Source organism: Gallinula chloropus (genome assembly GCF_964237585.1).
Source record: "Gallinula chloropus genome assembly, chromosome: 15".
NCBI lineage: Eukaryota > Metazoa > Chordata > Aves > Gruiformes > Rallidae > Gallinula > Gallinula chloropus.
The window spans coordinates 5,438,372-5,454,920 of NC_140100.1; the positions used below are offsets into that span (position 1 = coordinate 5,438,372).

A 16,549-nucleotide genomic window follows, 5' to 3' on the forward strand; every position below is an offset into this window, starting at 1 on the left:
TAGCTGACATTTTCCTACTCTCCCAGGAATTCAGAAGTCTTTGACAAACAGCCCTTCTATGTGGGCTGAAGCTAGTAAGGTTGAGGGATAATTGATTCTGTCTGGAAACTTCTGTGCTGATCCCTAAGACCAGGAGGAAAGGTTTGACATTGCTTACAATCAGTGGGGACTTTATTTTTTTCCCTGTCTTTCTTTGACTGGACAGCTTCAAGCTCAGAGTACCTGAAGATGGATTGAAGTATCTAATTGGGAATATGTGAAAAGATCTATTTGTCTTGTCTTTACAGAAAAGGCCACGGATGGCTCTCTGCAGAGTGAAGACTGGACACTTAACATGGAGATCTGTGACATTATCAACGAGACGGAAGAAGGGTATGTGCTACTCCAGCAGACTGAGAGGTTCACAAGCACAGTCTGCATCCAGTTGTACTCTGTCCTGCATGTGAGGACGTGCAGGGAGCTCATCTGGGGCAGATGCTCATAGTTTGAGTGTGGACATTTCAGAAAACTACTGTATGATGCAGCACTTTCTGCGGTCGGTCCCTGCTTGGGAGGGCTGTCATGAAAAACGATGTTGGCGAGGGTACCAAGCCTGTAATTCCAGGGTTCTTATTTTCAGCAGGCCTATCTCTTTGCAGTGCTGCAATGCTATTAATTTCAGCCATTTGAACATAGTGCTTCTCTGATACATCTCCTTCAGCACCAGGAATGCCATGCTGCTTGCAGTTTGCAGAACTGATCACTGGTCTTATGCCCTGGGCCTTTTTCTTTCCTGCTTGATCAACATTCTGCCTTTTTGGAGGCCTCAGGCATTACTCTGGCCTTGACTTCTATGGTATCTTGTCTTCTCACATAATTCTGCATGACCCTAGTTTGATTGTAGTCAAGTTATCTAAAGATAACACATATACTTTTGTCCATCTGGAAATGGTAAAGGATTCCTTTTCTCACAGTATATGGCATGTGAAAAGCATCTGAGCTGTGTTCTAAAAATGGTGTGTTTCTCCCCAGTCCAAAGGATGCCATTCGAGCGCTGAAGAAGAGGCTGAATGGAAACAAAAATTACAGGGAGGTCATGCTGGCGCTGACGGTGAGTGGGGGCAGGCTGGAATGCCTCGAAAGGGCAGAACCCTTTTCTTTTGTCATTTTCCTTTTCCTGGCACTCTCTTGAACGTACACACTCTTCGCTTTAACAGCCACTGCTCTGACCTTTTCTTCTCTCCAATTGCTTCCTCACTTTCTTGGGAAGAGTTACTGGAAGCTTTGCATAGTGTTTTTCTGACTCAGTTGATTTCTGCTTTGTTTCTGGGCTCTTATTCATCCCAAGTACTGACTGAGGAAAGTTAAAGTAGCCCAAATGGGCCTGTGTACCCTTTGGGGTTTTCCCTTCTACACTCATCCCCCTGTGCCCTGCAATTTCTCCACTCCAAGACAGTGGCTGTGGGCATATCTGCAAGTGAGGATGATGAACTTCCCATATTTTCAGCTTCATAAGTAGCTGATGCACAATTTCCCTTGTGAATGGATCTCTGTGGGAGACTTGCACTAATTTATGCTGATCTAATTTCACTCAATAAAGTGTAAATTATATTCTGTGCATTTAGGCAGCACTGCTAAGGTTTGAGATAATTTGCCAGTGACCTTTCCTACTGATGACTTTAGCTAGGGGTATCCTGGGTAATGCAGCGTGGTGCTGGGCAGGCTCAGCGCCGCCGCAGCAGCCTGAGGAATGAGCAGCAGTAACTAGATGGAGTTGTACTGCTGTAGGTAGGTGATCTGTATGATTCTCCCTGAGAGCTCTTGTTGCATCTCCCTGACAAAGCATGACTGTGCTTTCTGTCTTCTTGCCGTTCCCTACCCGGGATTGTCATTTTGACAGATTACCAAAGACCAAACCATGAGATTATCCATTGTGCAGGAAGGAGCGAAATTCATCAGGAACAAGTCTGTGTCATCAGGGCTGATGAAAATAGCTGAAGTAGGAGAGTAATTACAGACTCCTCAGATAGAGAGTCACAGTGGTTATTAGGCATGGCTGTAAGGAGAAGTGACGCGTTGGATTTATCTCCATGCTAATCATGTTCTTCAGAGAAAAATCAACAGCTGTTCTTCCCTGGCAGTTGAATGGCAAGTGGAAGGTGCCTCTAGCTAGGTTGCAGGGGGAAAATGTGTCAAAGTATAACCTGTCAGAGCATTCACAAGGGAGTGTTTTGAATGAATGAAGATCATTCACCTGAATTCCCAACTCTAAAACATGGCTTATAGCTCAGAGCAACTGGGTCCAGCTGTGTTCCAGGTAGGTAGAAAATGGTGGAGCGCCACAGCATGGTAATATGTCACTGTGACAGGATGTCCTCTGTCTTACCTGCTCTTGATGCAATGTGATGTACCTAGCTGTTCAGCCGTGCAGGTTGGAAAGTTCTGCTTTGAAGAGGAAGAAACTTTGTATTTCTTAACCTGGAAAACAGAAGTGGCCCAAATATGTTAATGGTGGGTGAGGTACCTCTAAATGTGTGTGTAGAGATAATGCCTTTTGGTAAAATTAGGGAAGAAAAAAAGAACTAAGAGAGTGTAAGAGAGTGTAATTATTTATCCTCTATCTTCTCTCCGATCAGAAGTTTTAAAAGTAAAACACCAAAACAAAACCAAATCAGAAACCAGCCAGGTAGGTGCTGTGTGTGTGATCAAGCTTTGCTCCAACAATGAATGGCTTTTTTTTGTGTGTGTGTAGGTGTTGGAGACCTGTGTGAAGAACTGTGGCCATCGCTTTCATGTCTTAGTGGCAAACCGTGACTTCATCGATGGTGTTCTGGTGAAAATCATCTCGCCCAAGAATAATCCCCCCACTATTGTACAGGATAAAGTACTAGCGTTGATTCAGGTACACAGCTTGTCTCTGCTTCCATATGTTGCTGCCTGAAATAAGGAATGTCTGCTTCAGTGCTATGCATCACTAAGCATGCTGTCATCATTAAAAATGTGGCAGTTTTTTATATGTAAAAACAAACAATATATCCAGGCTGGCAGGGAAGAGCAGACATGCACACGCATACACATTGTGTCCAGGGAGAAGTGTCTGGATTCCAGTTAGAGAGGTACCACTCCACTCAAAAACAAGAGGACTTAATGGAAGATAAGTGGATGGCTTTGCAATTTAATGGTCAGATCTAGGAGCTGGAGACCTGCTTCTGTGATGGGCTTGTCATCTGAGGCAAGGAAATTTTAGAGGACCGTGCTTTTGCTGTCAGTTGCAGAACACTTACCTTTCTGTGTCTGTTTCCCTGACCATAAAATGAAGCTGTTTCCCTCCATCAGAAAGCATTCTGAATTCCTTTTAAAGTCAGTTATAGAGAAGTAAATGACCATATAGGAGTTAAAATGGTTTTGGTGTCTTTTCTCTGGTTATTGTGTAGTAAAAGTGAACTGTCAGATCCTTGCCTGCAGTGGGGAAGTTCAGACATAGGCCTGTCTGCCACTTCTCCTTCTGTGCAGCATAACAATAAACAGCCATGTTAATTCCACAAACCATTAGCAACACATGAGGAAACATTGGTGCCTGCCTGGAGGAAATTTGACAATTATAGGAAGCTTTATCACTAAGCTCCTACAGGCTATTGCGTACACCAGAGAATAAAAGACACTGCGTATTTAAAGTGATATAAACCTGCTGCAGTGGTTCTTGTGGGGAGGTATTTACAAATGCTTAGCACAGCTTTCCAAATATACTTTGGATTTTTGTGGCAAAGCTTGCAGCTGAATTTCTGCTGCTTTATTTGTTATCTGGATGCACAGATAGGACATCGTTAGAGCGTGACAATGTACATAAGTGATTTCCAAACAGAAAATAGGCTGGGTGGGGAAATTAGGTGGGAATTGCATTGGGGTCCCTTTATTTCTGGTCTCTGATCTCAAGGCTTTTTTAAAGAAATAAAATAGCACAAAAGGAATGAAATTATTAAAATGAATTCTGGTGCATCTGCCTGAGCCTGCTGTGGTGGGAGAGCTGATGCACGCGGTGACCGGGAGAGGAGGTTAAACACTGAGCCATAAAGAGAAACTGTGCGTGTTTCTACCCTGTTTGCTCTGCTCCAGTGTTCTAGAGGATGCTGGGGCCAGGATTTAAATGGATTTCCAGTCATCAGAGCAACTAAGACGAAAGTGTTTGTAACAGAACCAAAAAGCCACAGTCGCTGCCTGAGTGTATAAACCAGCTTTATCTGAGGAGCCTTAGTGCAGAGAGCTAAAAGCCTCACTCTGGGTACTAAATGCCTTTTGGTATAAAAAGCTTGAGAATTATGAAAGTTGCCTGTGGGTGGGATCTGTTAGTGTCTCGTTAGCTGGAGGTGGCAGGGGACTTTGTTTTCCAGATTGCCTGACAAGTTTGGAAAAGCAACTGCAGTCACTCATCTCAGCTGCCCTGTGGGCACACCTCCCCAAAATATCTGTGCATCATGACCACTTTGCTCAGCTTAGACTTTGCTCTTTAGAGCTCCCTACAGTTGGAGTTAACTCTGTTCCAGGGGGCTGATCTCTTCTCAGCTCTGCTCCACTAACATAACGCTTATCCCCTTCTGTAGGCTTTTTACAATTTGATATCAGGGAATTAACAAGAACAGAAATGAGAGGATTAATAGCACTTGAAAGCATGGGAAAAAAATGTACAAACACCATGTGTCTTCAGCCATACAGCTCTTGTACTCCTGGGCCTTGCCATGGCAAGGGGAGATGATGCTACCATCCAAATTCTTATCTAGAGTCTTGGCTGTTCTGAGATGCTGGGTATCCTGTGTCTCACTTTCTCAATCTATTTCCCAGTGTACGTGAATTAGCATGCATTACATACTGCTTATCCTTCCTTCTTCACCCTGCTGAAAGGCCTTGGAAATACTCCTTGTTGCTGTGCCTCTGGTAAAAGCTTGCCTATCACCTCAGAGGTCACACCAGAGGTCACACCACCTTGCTGCCCCGTAGCCGAGCAGTGTCATCGAAGATGAAGCGTGGGGAAACTTCTAGTGATACAGCAAATTCTTTTGAGGGTACATGTGTTAGAGAGTGTCTGACACTGGAACTATTGTCTTGTGATGGTCACTGATGTCGGGGCCAGATTTGCAGTAGTAGTTAATTAACCTGTTTGAGCACACTGAGGTGCCAAGTGGGATTTATACAGCAGCATCCTTAAATACCTTTGATAGTCTGGCCCAAAGTCTTAGAAGTTCTGACTTCAGTCCTACCTCTGCCATACACTTGTTTGGGCAACAGGTGAGTCTCCTAAGCTCTGTGTGTAGCTCCTTATCCATAAAGCAGAGCTAGTATTAATGTTGCCTAGTTGAACTGTAAGCTGTCTAGGACAGGGATTGTCTTACAATGTGTGTAGATAGCACTTAGGACAATAGTGCCTAGTCCTGCTTGAGACCTCTGAGAGACACACTAATGTAGATAATGCTTCCAGCACAGGCAAAGAAGAATACTAATGAAAGTGTCTCCTTTCTCCAGGGAAGAGAGTTACAGAAAAGAGAATATATTAAAAATGTTGAGTGTGAAAGAAGTGAGTCCACTTCAACAAAATCTGTAGGAAGCCAGTGAAAGAGAGGATGCATTAGTATATCCTGGTGGGCAAACAAGCCTCATTAGAAGTTGGGGGCAGCAACGCAGCATACTTCTGCCTCTGAGCTCCTTTCTGAGTCACTATTAAATAGAGCATCCCTTGCCCAACATTTTTCACCCTTACTTGCAAGTAGAGTTGAAGTGGGGAACACCATTATATAGAAGCATCATTCAGGTGACTTCTTATGTAAATTGAAAACGCAGAGAAAACGCAGGGGTGGAGTTACTTGTACAGTTAATACCTGTGTCAGAGTTTGGGATGGTGTGGAAGGTCAGAGCCAAGGAAACAGAATGGCTTTTTGCAGTTGGAGCTGTTTCCTCTGGCTCAGATAGGGCTGTTTGGACTTGAGCTGCATCAGAGCAGTTGATGCAGTTGATTTACTCTTTAACAAAGCTGAGAAGCAAACCCAGAATTGTTAGCTTACAACTGATAATAGATTGTCTCCTGGGCACACAGGGTGGGAAATGATCTTTCTTAGGATTGAACAGAATGGGAATTTAAGTTAAATATTAATACGATTTCTTATCTTGTTTTGCTGTCTTTGATTTCTCTCTTCTCAAATACAAAAAGTGGTTAAGAACAGCTTTTAAAATAAAAATAGTCAAAGAACTAGTGTAAAAGTGATGACTAAATGAATTAAGTTCAGAGCCCACACAAACGTCTCGCAGTAGTTCTGGATCCAGCACTGATACTCTGCCTCACATATTGTGGGGGTTTGGGGAACGCTTCCTTTCTGAGGCATAATATTTCCATTTTTCCTTCCCCTAAATCTTTAATACTTGTCTGATTTCCAGCAAAAGTGAAAGGGGATAGAGTCTTTCTAGGTATGATGCTCCTAGCAGCTTCACGAGTACAGGAGGCTGGCTAGCAAAGACAAACACTTAGTACACCCACTAAAGGCAAAGCTCAAATGTGAATTGAAGTCTTTTTAGACACGAGAGAATTCATGGGGGAGAGACATTATGAGTGTTCTGGCTCTGGGAAATTCTCCCTTTAAACTTGTTCTTTCTGACACACCGGGGTGTCTAAGTGCTGGATATGCTCTGTAGGAACCCAGGCCTCGTTAGTGCTGCTGCTCATGGGACTGCTTGTTTCACAGCATAAGAACCTCAGAAGCTCCTCATTTAAGTTTGTTCCAAATACCAAAGAAAACTTGACAGCCGTGTTTCTCCTTTGGCAACAAATGAGGGTGTTTCACAAAGTAAATTCAGATGACCCAAGATTATTGTATGATGTTATGAATTTTGCTTAGATCAATGTAATCTTTCATACTGACTCTTTTTGGTGGGTCACTGGCCATTGAATATGCAAGAAAAGAGCAGCATGCAATCAGTGCTAAGTAGAGGAGATTTGAACAGGCTTTAATTTGCATTTACAGATTTTGATGATGTCAGGGGCTAGACACAGCTTCTGTGCACTGGGTTCCTGTCTATTTTATGCTTGAATAAATGCGGACGTGATTGACTTAATAATATTTGCAGGATCTTTTAGACTGGCTCTCGTGATTACAGCTTGCTTCCCTTTGAAGCTGAAATACATGAAAGCATTTGTAGTCAGTATCTAAGGTCAGGGTGGAGCTGGAATTCTGTTTGGAAGGTTTATAGATAATGCTTCTTGTTTTCCAGGCTTGGGCTGATGCCTTTCGAAGTAGCCCTGATTTAACTGGAGTAGTGCATATTTATGAAGAACTCAAGAGGAAAGGCATAGAGTTTCCCATGGCAGATCTTGATGCTCTGTCTCCAATACACACACCGCAGAGGGTAAGCTGCAGCACTGCAATTCCACGTTTGTTTGGGTTTTTTCTTGAGATCTGTAAATAGTTGGGTAAGTGCTCTTCATTCTTCTCCAATTTCTCCAAATTTGGCTTATTTTCTCAGTCCTGAAAGGACTTTTTTATTAGTGAACGAGCATGTAGGAGAAGTATAATGCAGCTACATGAATTGCTGATAAGCTAGTGGAGTCTCCTCCCTTGAGTCAATCTGAGAAGAAAAGAGTTTGGAAGAGGTTTGTACACTTGTCTTGTACCACAAAACCACCAGACAAATGCAGCTGATTTGTTCAGACGGAGTCCAGCAAGACACATCATTGAGATTTACTTCTTTTTCTCAAAAGTACAGTAGTTTCTGTTAGTGATAACCCTGAACCAAGGTCTTCTGGTTTTTAAAGGTATACAGGGTCTGAATCTTATGATTATTGATCTTATGGTAATGTGAGATTGTTAGACCTTTGAAAAGTTTGATCTGTAAAGTTGGCAGAACTGCTGCTAGGAAGTAACATAATGATCACAGGTGTTCTGATTATTCACGCTGAAAACTGAAGTTAATTAATCTTTGAAGTGGTAAATGCAAGTGATCAAGGACTAAAAGATTACAATTCTCGTGTCAAGATTAATTAAATCCAATATCTGTGTATCACATCATTTTTTGTAAGTGTGCAACTTAATTCCTAGTTTAAAATAATTTATAATTATTTATCTTTGGCTCTTGTTTTTATTTTGCTTCTCACTTTTCTTGTAAAGGTAAATTGACTTAAAAGCATGTGGGTTGGGTCAAAAGATAGGGGCATGGATTTCTTTGCAGCTGTCTGTTTGTGGGCTGGCCTGCCAGTCTGTTCTCATAACTACACTGACCTTCTTCCACAAGGTGCAATTATGTTCTATATTTGAGCATATTTGGCCTGAGGTTGCTGACAAAGCAAGTGCTGTCACAATTCAGCATTTGAACTTCTGTCTTTCTGATGTGGCAGAGTGTTCCTGAAGTTGATCCCGCCTCAAATATGCACAATTCACAGTCTCAGCAAAGGATGAGCACCAGTTCTTATTCTTCATCTTCCCCAACGGCGTATTCTGCTCCTCAGGCCCCAGCTCTGAATGTGACTGGTCCCATCACTGCTAATTCTGAACAGGTACTGGGATGATGATTCTTTTGAGTGAGACTTTCAGCAGATCAAATTAGAAACCAATTGGTGTCGGCGGAACTTTCATTTTAACTGGTTTGACTTTGATTGCCTTCTAGGTCTGGTTCTACTTAGTAATCTTTCCTCCTATTATACTGTATGATCTGGGCTTTCAATTTGTGTGTGGCCTCCTAATGGCATCAGTTAGGAAACCTCACCACTGGATGCACCAGTCTGCTCAGTGGCTGTGCAGTGTGTTAGCAGTTATTCTCATTAGCCCCCTCCTTTAAAGGCACAGAATTGCTTACAGATGCAGGAAGTCATGCTAACAGGATCTAAGCCTGCATCCTCAAGACCCTTGCAAATGCCCTAATGAAAGAGCTTTTCTCTCTGCACAAAGAATAATTTCAGAGCCAAAGATCCTGCCCAAAATATGAACATCTTTCCCCTCACTTGCAGGGTGTACTGCAACCAAGGTCTGGTTTTGGCTGCTGTTTTCAGTGCTTCCCTTCCATGCAAGCATAGCACATCTGGGTTTGTAACGATAGTGAGCAGTTCTGCAAAGTTATTTTCTTTCTCTGTTGCTTCTCTAAAATGCTCTCCAGGGTAAGCTTTTTATGTTTACATTTTGCTTCCCCTGCTAGAATGTCTGGAGCCTCAGATATATCAGACAGAACCAGAGGTATCACAAAGTCTGTTCTTGAAAATGATCTGCTTAAACCAAAAGATTATGCAGTGTTTTGCTGTCTTTTTACCCCCTTTAGATTGCCCGGCTGCGCAGTGAGCTGGATATTGTTCGTGGGAATACAAAAGTGATGTCTGAAATGCTGACAGAAATGGTACCTGGGCAAGAGGATTCCTCAGACCTTGAGTTACTCCAGGTACCTGTTTCTTAGCAAATATGATTTTGATCCTTCCTGTCCTTGAGTTTCTCTGGGAGGGTGGGTCTTGTTGTAATTCACTGCCTTGGTTTTCTTGCTTTACAAAATTGATGTAGGCTGCACTTGAACCCTTTTGGTCTCATCACTCGATATTCTTCCTTTGTTAAAGCTTTCAGTGACAAGGATTTCCTAGCTTCTCTTGAAACTTGTAACTAGAATTTTTCCATGATTAATAAACATCCTCTTTTACCACAAAACAGCTTAAAATTTTGATAGGCTTTGTAAGCCCTGAGCATTTCTGCTTCTTTTGCATCCTCCATCATCACTCATACAGTGGCAAAACATTCCTGGTCACTGTGCAAGAAAAGAACACTCCATGTTTCCAGCCCAGGGCTGTATATGAACCATCTCTCCAGAAGATGAGCTAAAGCTTCTCCTCAATGTAGAGGCTTAAGACAGGCATTTGGGTGAAGTTTCAAGCTGTCCAGAGGGTTAAACTGGGTAGTCACAAGGGCTTTCTTTGCAGGAAAATCCCAATCCAGCACAGCATTTATTATCTCAAAAGGGAAGACTCATGCTCAGCTTAGCTGAGCTCATGGCTCTTCATACCTGTTTCCCCAGGCCAGTGGTAGTGGGGTGCCCTTTTGCCTGAGGAAAGTAACACAGTACCACATGCAGAGCAGCAGAGAAGGCTGTGATCTAGCATTCCAGCTGCTGCCCTTAACATGGTATTTGCCTTTTTGTAGCTTCAGAAATAGGCTTCTGTTTTGATCTTCCAGCAGGGAGGATGGGCTGCCACAGCAGTACATTTGGAGGAAGGCAGGGAATTGCTCTCTGTGATACATCAGAGCTTGAAATCCATCCAAAAACGGGTCTCTCCCATGCAGCGGTATTGTGTGTTTGTCTCAGAGCCATCGTGGCAGCTGATGAGAGGCTTTGCAATAAAGAGCCTTTCAGCTACTGCCCATTTGGGTTGGACTGCTCAAAACAAAAGGAGCTTCCAGGAAACCACGACAGCCCAAACCAGCGTAGAACAGTTTGCTTACATTCAGCAACAACTACTAACATCTTGACAGCGTAACCTTACAGCGTAGCTTTAAGGTGAAGGAACCTGATCATAAAATTGAGTGACAGCAGCGCTTCTTTATTCCAACTGGTTCCTTTCTTTTGAGGGCTGCATCCTAAATCTGAATCACAGAGCTGGGGGGAACCTGGTTTTGATCACAAAGAATGGTTAGTCTTTTGAAAGCTGTGAGCAGGGTGCTGCATGCAAGGACTCCGTGCTTTGAGGTTTATATAGCCCTCCTCCTTAAATAATTCCTGACATTTTCTCCAACAGTCAAATGTAAACAGCTTGCTAGAGAGCCAGCTCTGAGCAGAATAGATAGGTACTGTCAGCCCTCTCGGAAAGGCAGCAAACAAACCTCTGAAATGTCACAATCTGCTTCTAAAGTGATGGGATCAAAACCGACATTGGAGAACACGTTCCTCAAGCTGTTAAGGCAGCTGGATTGCACTAGGTGAAATTTATCCAGAGCTTAGGATGTCAGCCCAAGCAAGGAAAACAAACACATTCTTGCTTTCATCCCGAAGGTTGTGTACCAACAAGTCATCCTTGTTTAGTGCTGAATTTTTGCTGTGAAGTGGAGCTGGGGGGGTTGGAAAATGACAGAGGGACATGCTTTAGTTGAAATGTCAGTGCTTATTGAAGTAAAACCGTGGTCTAATCAGTGGCACCGTGCCATATGTCACGTTTCTTCTTGTAGTTCCTCCTCAACATACCAGGTTTGACCTTTGGTCTTGAGGCCTTTCAGGAGTAAAGAATTCTGCTAAGTAATTGGTGATGGAGGAGATGACCTGGAATCATGAGAACTCCTGGTTTAGGCAAACCCAAATCTAGTTGTCTTGGCATGAGAGACTTCTAAAATAAACGCCCTTACTCTGTATTCTTTAAAATTCTCTTCTGAAACTCCCCAGTGCCTTTCTGCAGTCTGTGGACTTGCTCAGTTGAAGGGAACATCTCTGTGTGTAGTTCAGCACTGAAGTTTGTGTGCTCATCTTTTTTATGCTCCTGCTCCTTGTTTCGTGTTCTCCCTCATGTTCTCAGTAGTTGGTAAGGTCTGTGTCACCCAACCGTTCTCTTCCTAGCACACACTCAACAACCTGTGGTAGCTCTGATGAACATTTTTTCTACACTCCTTCCACCATGTGCATCTTCTAGGTTTTAAGGATGGTATTGCCAAAAAGGGCAGATTGAATTTCCCTTGAAAGCTCTCTTCTGGAAAGCTGTTGTATTAATACGTGTTTTATTCTTAAAAACAGACTACTAAAATACAGATATTTATTTTCTGAAGTACTCAGTTAAAGAAGAATCAGGATGTTGAATTGTAAATAGGCTCTCAAGGTTTTATGCCATCGTCTCTTGAAAGGCAGGTTTGATTAGATGTGCTTTTGGGTGACATTTAATCACGCAAAGATAGACTTGTCTTAGTGTTTCTCAGCTGGGTTTGTTTGGCTGTGAACAGAACTCAACTAAATCTCCTTATTGCTAGCTGCTTATCAGAATGTGTGTGTGTACAATGCATTCCTCCCAGGAACTGAACCGAACCTGTAGAGCTATGCAGCAGAGAATCGTGGAGCTTATCTCACGAGTGTCCAATGAAGAAGTCACAGAGGAACTGCTGCATGTGAATGATGATTTAAATAACGTCTTCCTCAGATACGAAAGGTGGGGCAGCTTTTCCATCGACCATTTATATTTGTTCTGGGTTTTCACTTAAGTGTAAAATAGGTCAGTCGACAAGAGTTGGCCATCTGGGCTGCTGGTCCAACATAACAAAACGCAGAGAACCAAACCACAGAAAGCATTTGCAAAGCCTTTTTATGGTAACATTCCCATTTCCATTCTTTCCTTTAATACTATGATTTTTAATTTATTTTTGTCCTAGACATTAAGTTTTGGGGGGGGCATATCCATAAAATGCAGGGTAACCTTGTGCAAAACTCTCTGAACTAGCCAAACTTCTGCTAGAACTACTTTGAGTCTGCAAGTCCCTGTTGTGTGATGCTGGACAGATATAGGGACCTGGGACCAAAAATAACCACAGCCACAGTCACTAGTTCCACTTGTGAGCTGGGGCCCTGCACAAATGTTTGTGCTGCTTCTGGGCTTGGGGAGGCTCCTGTGAGCTCTCGCTCTCTTTTCATCTCTGAGCTTTCTAGTTGCAGTACCATGCAAGGGGAGCTGCCTCAGGTGAGCATGAGCTTCATGCAAGTAAAGGTTTTGGTTGTAAGTAATGTTTAAAATCCTTAAAAAAAAAAAAAAAAAAGCCTGCCTTGCACAGAGCTGGGGATTTGAAGAGTTGGTCTGCAGGAGTCATCCCTAGGGGTGCGACTTGGGTCATAGGACTTTCGACATGTTAGACAAAGGCACTGTCAGCCACATCTGCTGCAGTAGGTGACACGTGATACAGCAGTCTTGGGAAAGTTTAATCTTCCCCTTAATGACAGGCCTGAGGAGCGAGGCACTAAAGAGTACCCTTTGTTCCTTACTCTTAGTGCAGGGCTTTGTTTCTCAAGCCTTTAAAAATAAATTAGACTCTAGATCTGTGAATCTGAGCTGTCGCAGCAAAGGCTGGAAAGAAGACTCAGTGACCTCGATTTTGTCTTTGATTTAGTTGTTCAGAGGAGATTGGGGCAAACTTTGAAACAAATGCTGGCTCTTCATGCGAAACGGTGTGTGTTTCGTGCGCCAGCGTGATCCACAAGTGGTGGAGCGTAACTGTTACTAAGGCTTAGTCTGGGCACCCTTCATTTTTTTCCTGTTTTCCCCCTCCTGTGGCTTCACTGATGGGAGCTGATGTGTTTGTAGCTGTTGTGCACCGAAAGGGGAGCTGAGTGATGTTAGTGAACTCCTTTTGCAGCTGGTCTGAGCGTTTCAATAAGCTTCAGTTCCTCCTCTGCTGTCCCAAAAGTTCATCGTGCTGATTTCTAGTGTAGGTACCGAGCTCTGTCGGTGACTCAGGCAGGAGCTCTGGCCTTTGCTGTGAAGCTCTGGGTGTAAACGAACGTGTGGTTCATAAGCCTTTTGGTGAGAAATATGAGGTGGGAGGTGTCTGAGGTTTCCAGCTAAGGGAACTGGATTTCCAGTAATAGTAGACACCCACGGTTTCCTAAAATTGAAAATTTGGGATGAATTTGTTTTTACTGCCTTCTAAGCCTGCATTTTCCTCTGTTAGATTAAGAAAACATTTTAGATTGCTTGAGATTCCCTGTTGTATTTTGTCCATCTGGGAGAAAACCCACAGGATTCTATGAATATTACAGGGTGTTTACCAAAAAGAGGTTACATGTGAAACTTTAAATGAGGAAAAACTCTAACCTCAGAGAAATCTTGTGCTTTTTCTGGTAAGGAAGGAGATCAGGCTGGCCCCAGACAGACCTTGGGAGGATCTAGCTCCTCCTGCTTCTTTGAGTTCAGGAAAGCTGGAGTTAGGTTTTCAGCCCCAGATGCACAGCTGGTTGGGGAAGGAGTAGAGAAGAGACCAGATCTTGGCAAGCCAGACTTGTTCCACTCAGAAATACAAGGATTTTTATCTGACATCATTACTTTTAATTCTTGGAAAGCACCAGCCTATTTGAACATAGGCTCTCATGGTCTGACCCAGAATGTTTTAAGAAATGGATTTGCTCATCATTGTTTCTCTTGCCCTGCGCTGCCAGGGTAGGGCTGTGCTAGCATATGGCTTCTCATTTACATGTATTGCGGCAAGAGGGAGCTGTTAAGGGGGAGTAAGACTTGCTGCGGTGCTCAGCTTATTTAGCTGGGAGCATCAATCTTGCAGCAGTTCCTCCTGTCCCTTGGCTAGTGGAATAGTCTATCACAAAGCACTTAATAAAAAAAAAAACAAACAACAAAACAGAACAACAAATCCAAAAAGAAAACAGATAAATCCTACAGCCTTTTCCAGGCACGTGTGTGCTGTGAGATCAGATCAGTCAACTGAATATCCACCTTTGCCAAGAAGGCAACTTCTGTAACTGTTCTCCCTTTGTCCTGGCTTGGACTTAAAGCTTTCAGGGATCCCTCTTGAACCAATGAAAACTAAGTTCAGTGGTAAGCATGTTGTGACTTTGTTATAAATCTGTGTCTTTCGTGGTTAGTTGGTGGCTTTGCTAGCCCATATTGGTTTTGTTTGGGTTTTTTTTCTAAACAGATTTGAACGATACAGATCGGGACGTTCAACACAGAATGCCAGCAATGGAGTAAGTACCTGCCCCCATTTATTGTACCAGCAGCTACTCTGTACTATTCTTGTACCAGCAGCTACTCCATCCTAGCTACACTGATGTCACTAGTACCAGACTTTTTATCTCTCCACCCTTTGTCCTGCCTGTAGTAGCTAATAGCAGATACTGAGAAAAGAGCCTAAGAATGTGACAAACCTCAAGTGACAATGTTTTGCTCAGGAAAACACTACACTGAAACATCTCTGTGTTTACAATCCCTGATGGATTTACTTTCCTCTGTTAACTTTTTTGATTGCCTTTGAGCCCATGCAGGCTGAGGCACTCACAGTGTCCTTAAGCAGTGAGTTCCACAGTTTCACTACACGTTCTTATACTTGTATGTTAGTAAGTATATACAATAAGTGTTGATTACATTTGAACTAGTCACTTAATGATTTTTATTGGATTCATCTAATTCTTCTTCACTGTATCTTGCAATATCTCTATTCAGATTCATTTTCTTCATGCCACTCATGATGTTAGGAACCTCTCTCATCTCCTTTTTCTGCAGCCCCTTTACAAGCCGAAGAGTTACAGTTCTAATTATTCTTTCCAAAAAAAATATCTTATACTTTTTTTTATAGTGTTCAGGATCTGAGTTCATGAGGGTTTTTGGTGGCTGACTCTATATTCTGCACTCATCACCACAGTATCCAAGAGACTGGTCTGTTTGGCAGTATGCAGGAGAGAGCTTTTGAGGCAGCACCTGTCTTTTTTTGGTGTTTAATGTTGCACTATGAAAAGAGATCTCTGGCATGGGCAACTTGCTTTGTTTTTTGTGTCCCAACAGGTACTGAATGAGGTGACAGAAGATAACTTAATAGATTTGGGTCCTGGCTCTCCAGCAGTAGTGAGCCCCATGGTTGGAAATTCAGCACCCCCATCTTCACTTTCTTCGCAGCTCGCAGGGCTTGGTGAGTACCTGATCTAAACAGGCTGCAATGCACAGACTTTTCCAAGCCTCACCAGTCTGTGGGTCATGAACAGCACACCAGGACTATTAGGCAATCCAGATGATCCGATTGTGGGAGCAAGTTTGAGCAGTTGCTGAGGTCCCTGTGACCGACCTGGACACCTAGTGCAAGCTCTTAGTGCAGTGGGCTGTTGAGATTTATGAGGAGATGTTTTTCACTTATGCATCAGGGAGTTTCTGATCCCTTTGGCTCTCTGCTACCTGATTAATGTTGTCATATAGCCTTTGGAATGCTTGGGAATGTGGCTTACAGGCACAGGAAGGTTGTTCCACTCCCCTGCACTGTAGCAATGTGTAATTTGGAACCAGACTGGCACAAAAGGAGGGACAGATGGACCAGAGAGGAGAGTGAAGGAAAGGATGCAGGTTCTCATTCATAGTAAAACTTCTACTATAACTTCTATTTCTGCTTAAGGTATAGCACTCCATGAAATCAGTCTAGTGAATGTTCTTTATTCCCTTTCCACAAATAATATTTCAAAACTTTGGATGAGAGGTTTATGTAACTATTGGGTGTTTTACATTAAATTAAGCCAAGGATTGCTTGATAGGATCCCTTGATTTGTCCCTTTCAGCATGGTGCCAGTATCATCTCACTTGATTTGAAACTGTTAGTTTTACATTCAATAGCTGAGAGACATTGTGGAAAAGACTAATATCTGTGCCCAAAATTTCGGACCAAATTAGAGAATAGTAAATATCTCAGGATGAGATTTGCAGCAGGTACACACCAGTTCCCAAATGTTGGCTTCTCAATGAGGGATACTTAAGGTGGGGTGCTTCCAAGAGGAATAAGACAATCTCTACACTTGGCCTTTAGAATGCATGATTAGCAGCCTCCAGCCTCTTCTGAACAGAATTGTGCTCAGTGCTACAACTAATAACTAGGTGATATCTACTGTCCTG

The 16,549-nt window shown here is 42.9% G+C and overlaps 1 protein-coding gene across 4 annotated transcripts in view; it reads left to right on the forward strand.

The window, feature by feature from the left end:
• The window catches only part of TOM1L2 (target of myb1 like 2 membrane trafficking protein), a gene marked incomplete at its 5' end in the record, with an annotated part of 52,954 nt that overhangs the window by 20,057 nt on the left and 16,348 nt on the right, over positions 1 to 16,549 (forward strand). For 3 of the 4 annotated variants that reach the window (XM_084271045.1, XM_084271048.1, XM_084271046.1), the window contains 9 exons: positions 288 to 372; positions 1,012 to 1,090; positions 2,732 to 2,881; positions 7,231 to 7,365; positions 8,351 to 8,509; positions 9,265 to 9,381; positions 11,976 to 12,109; positions 14,598 to 14,646; positions 15,461 to 15,584. In XM_084271045.1, the coding sequence (XP_084127171.1) occupies positions 288 to 372; positions 1,012 to 1,090; positions 2,732 to 2,881; positions 7,231 to 7,365; positions 8,351 to 8,509; positions 9,265 to 9,381; positions 11,976 to 12,109; positions 14,598 to 14,646; positions 15,461 to 15,584 (1,032 nt within the window). The remainder of the gene's footprint in view (positions 1 to 287; positions 373 to 1,011; positions 1,091 to 2,731; positions 2,882 to 7,230; positions 7,366 to 8,350; positions 8,510 to 9,264; positions 9,382 to 11,975; positions 12,110 to 14,597; positions 14,647 to 15,460; positions 15,585 to 16,549) is intronic. The other variant, XM_084271047.1, reaches the window with a different exon arrangement.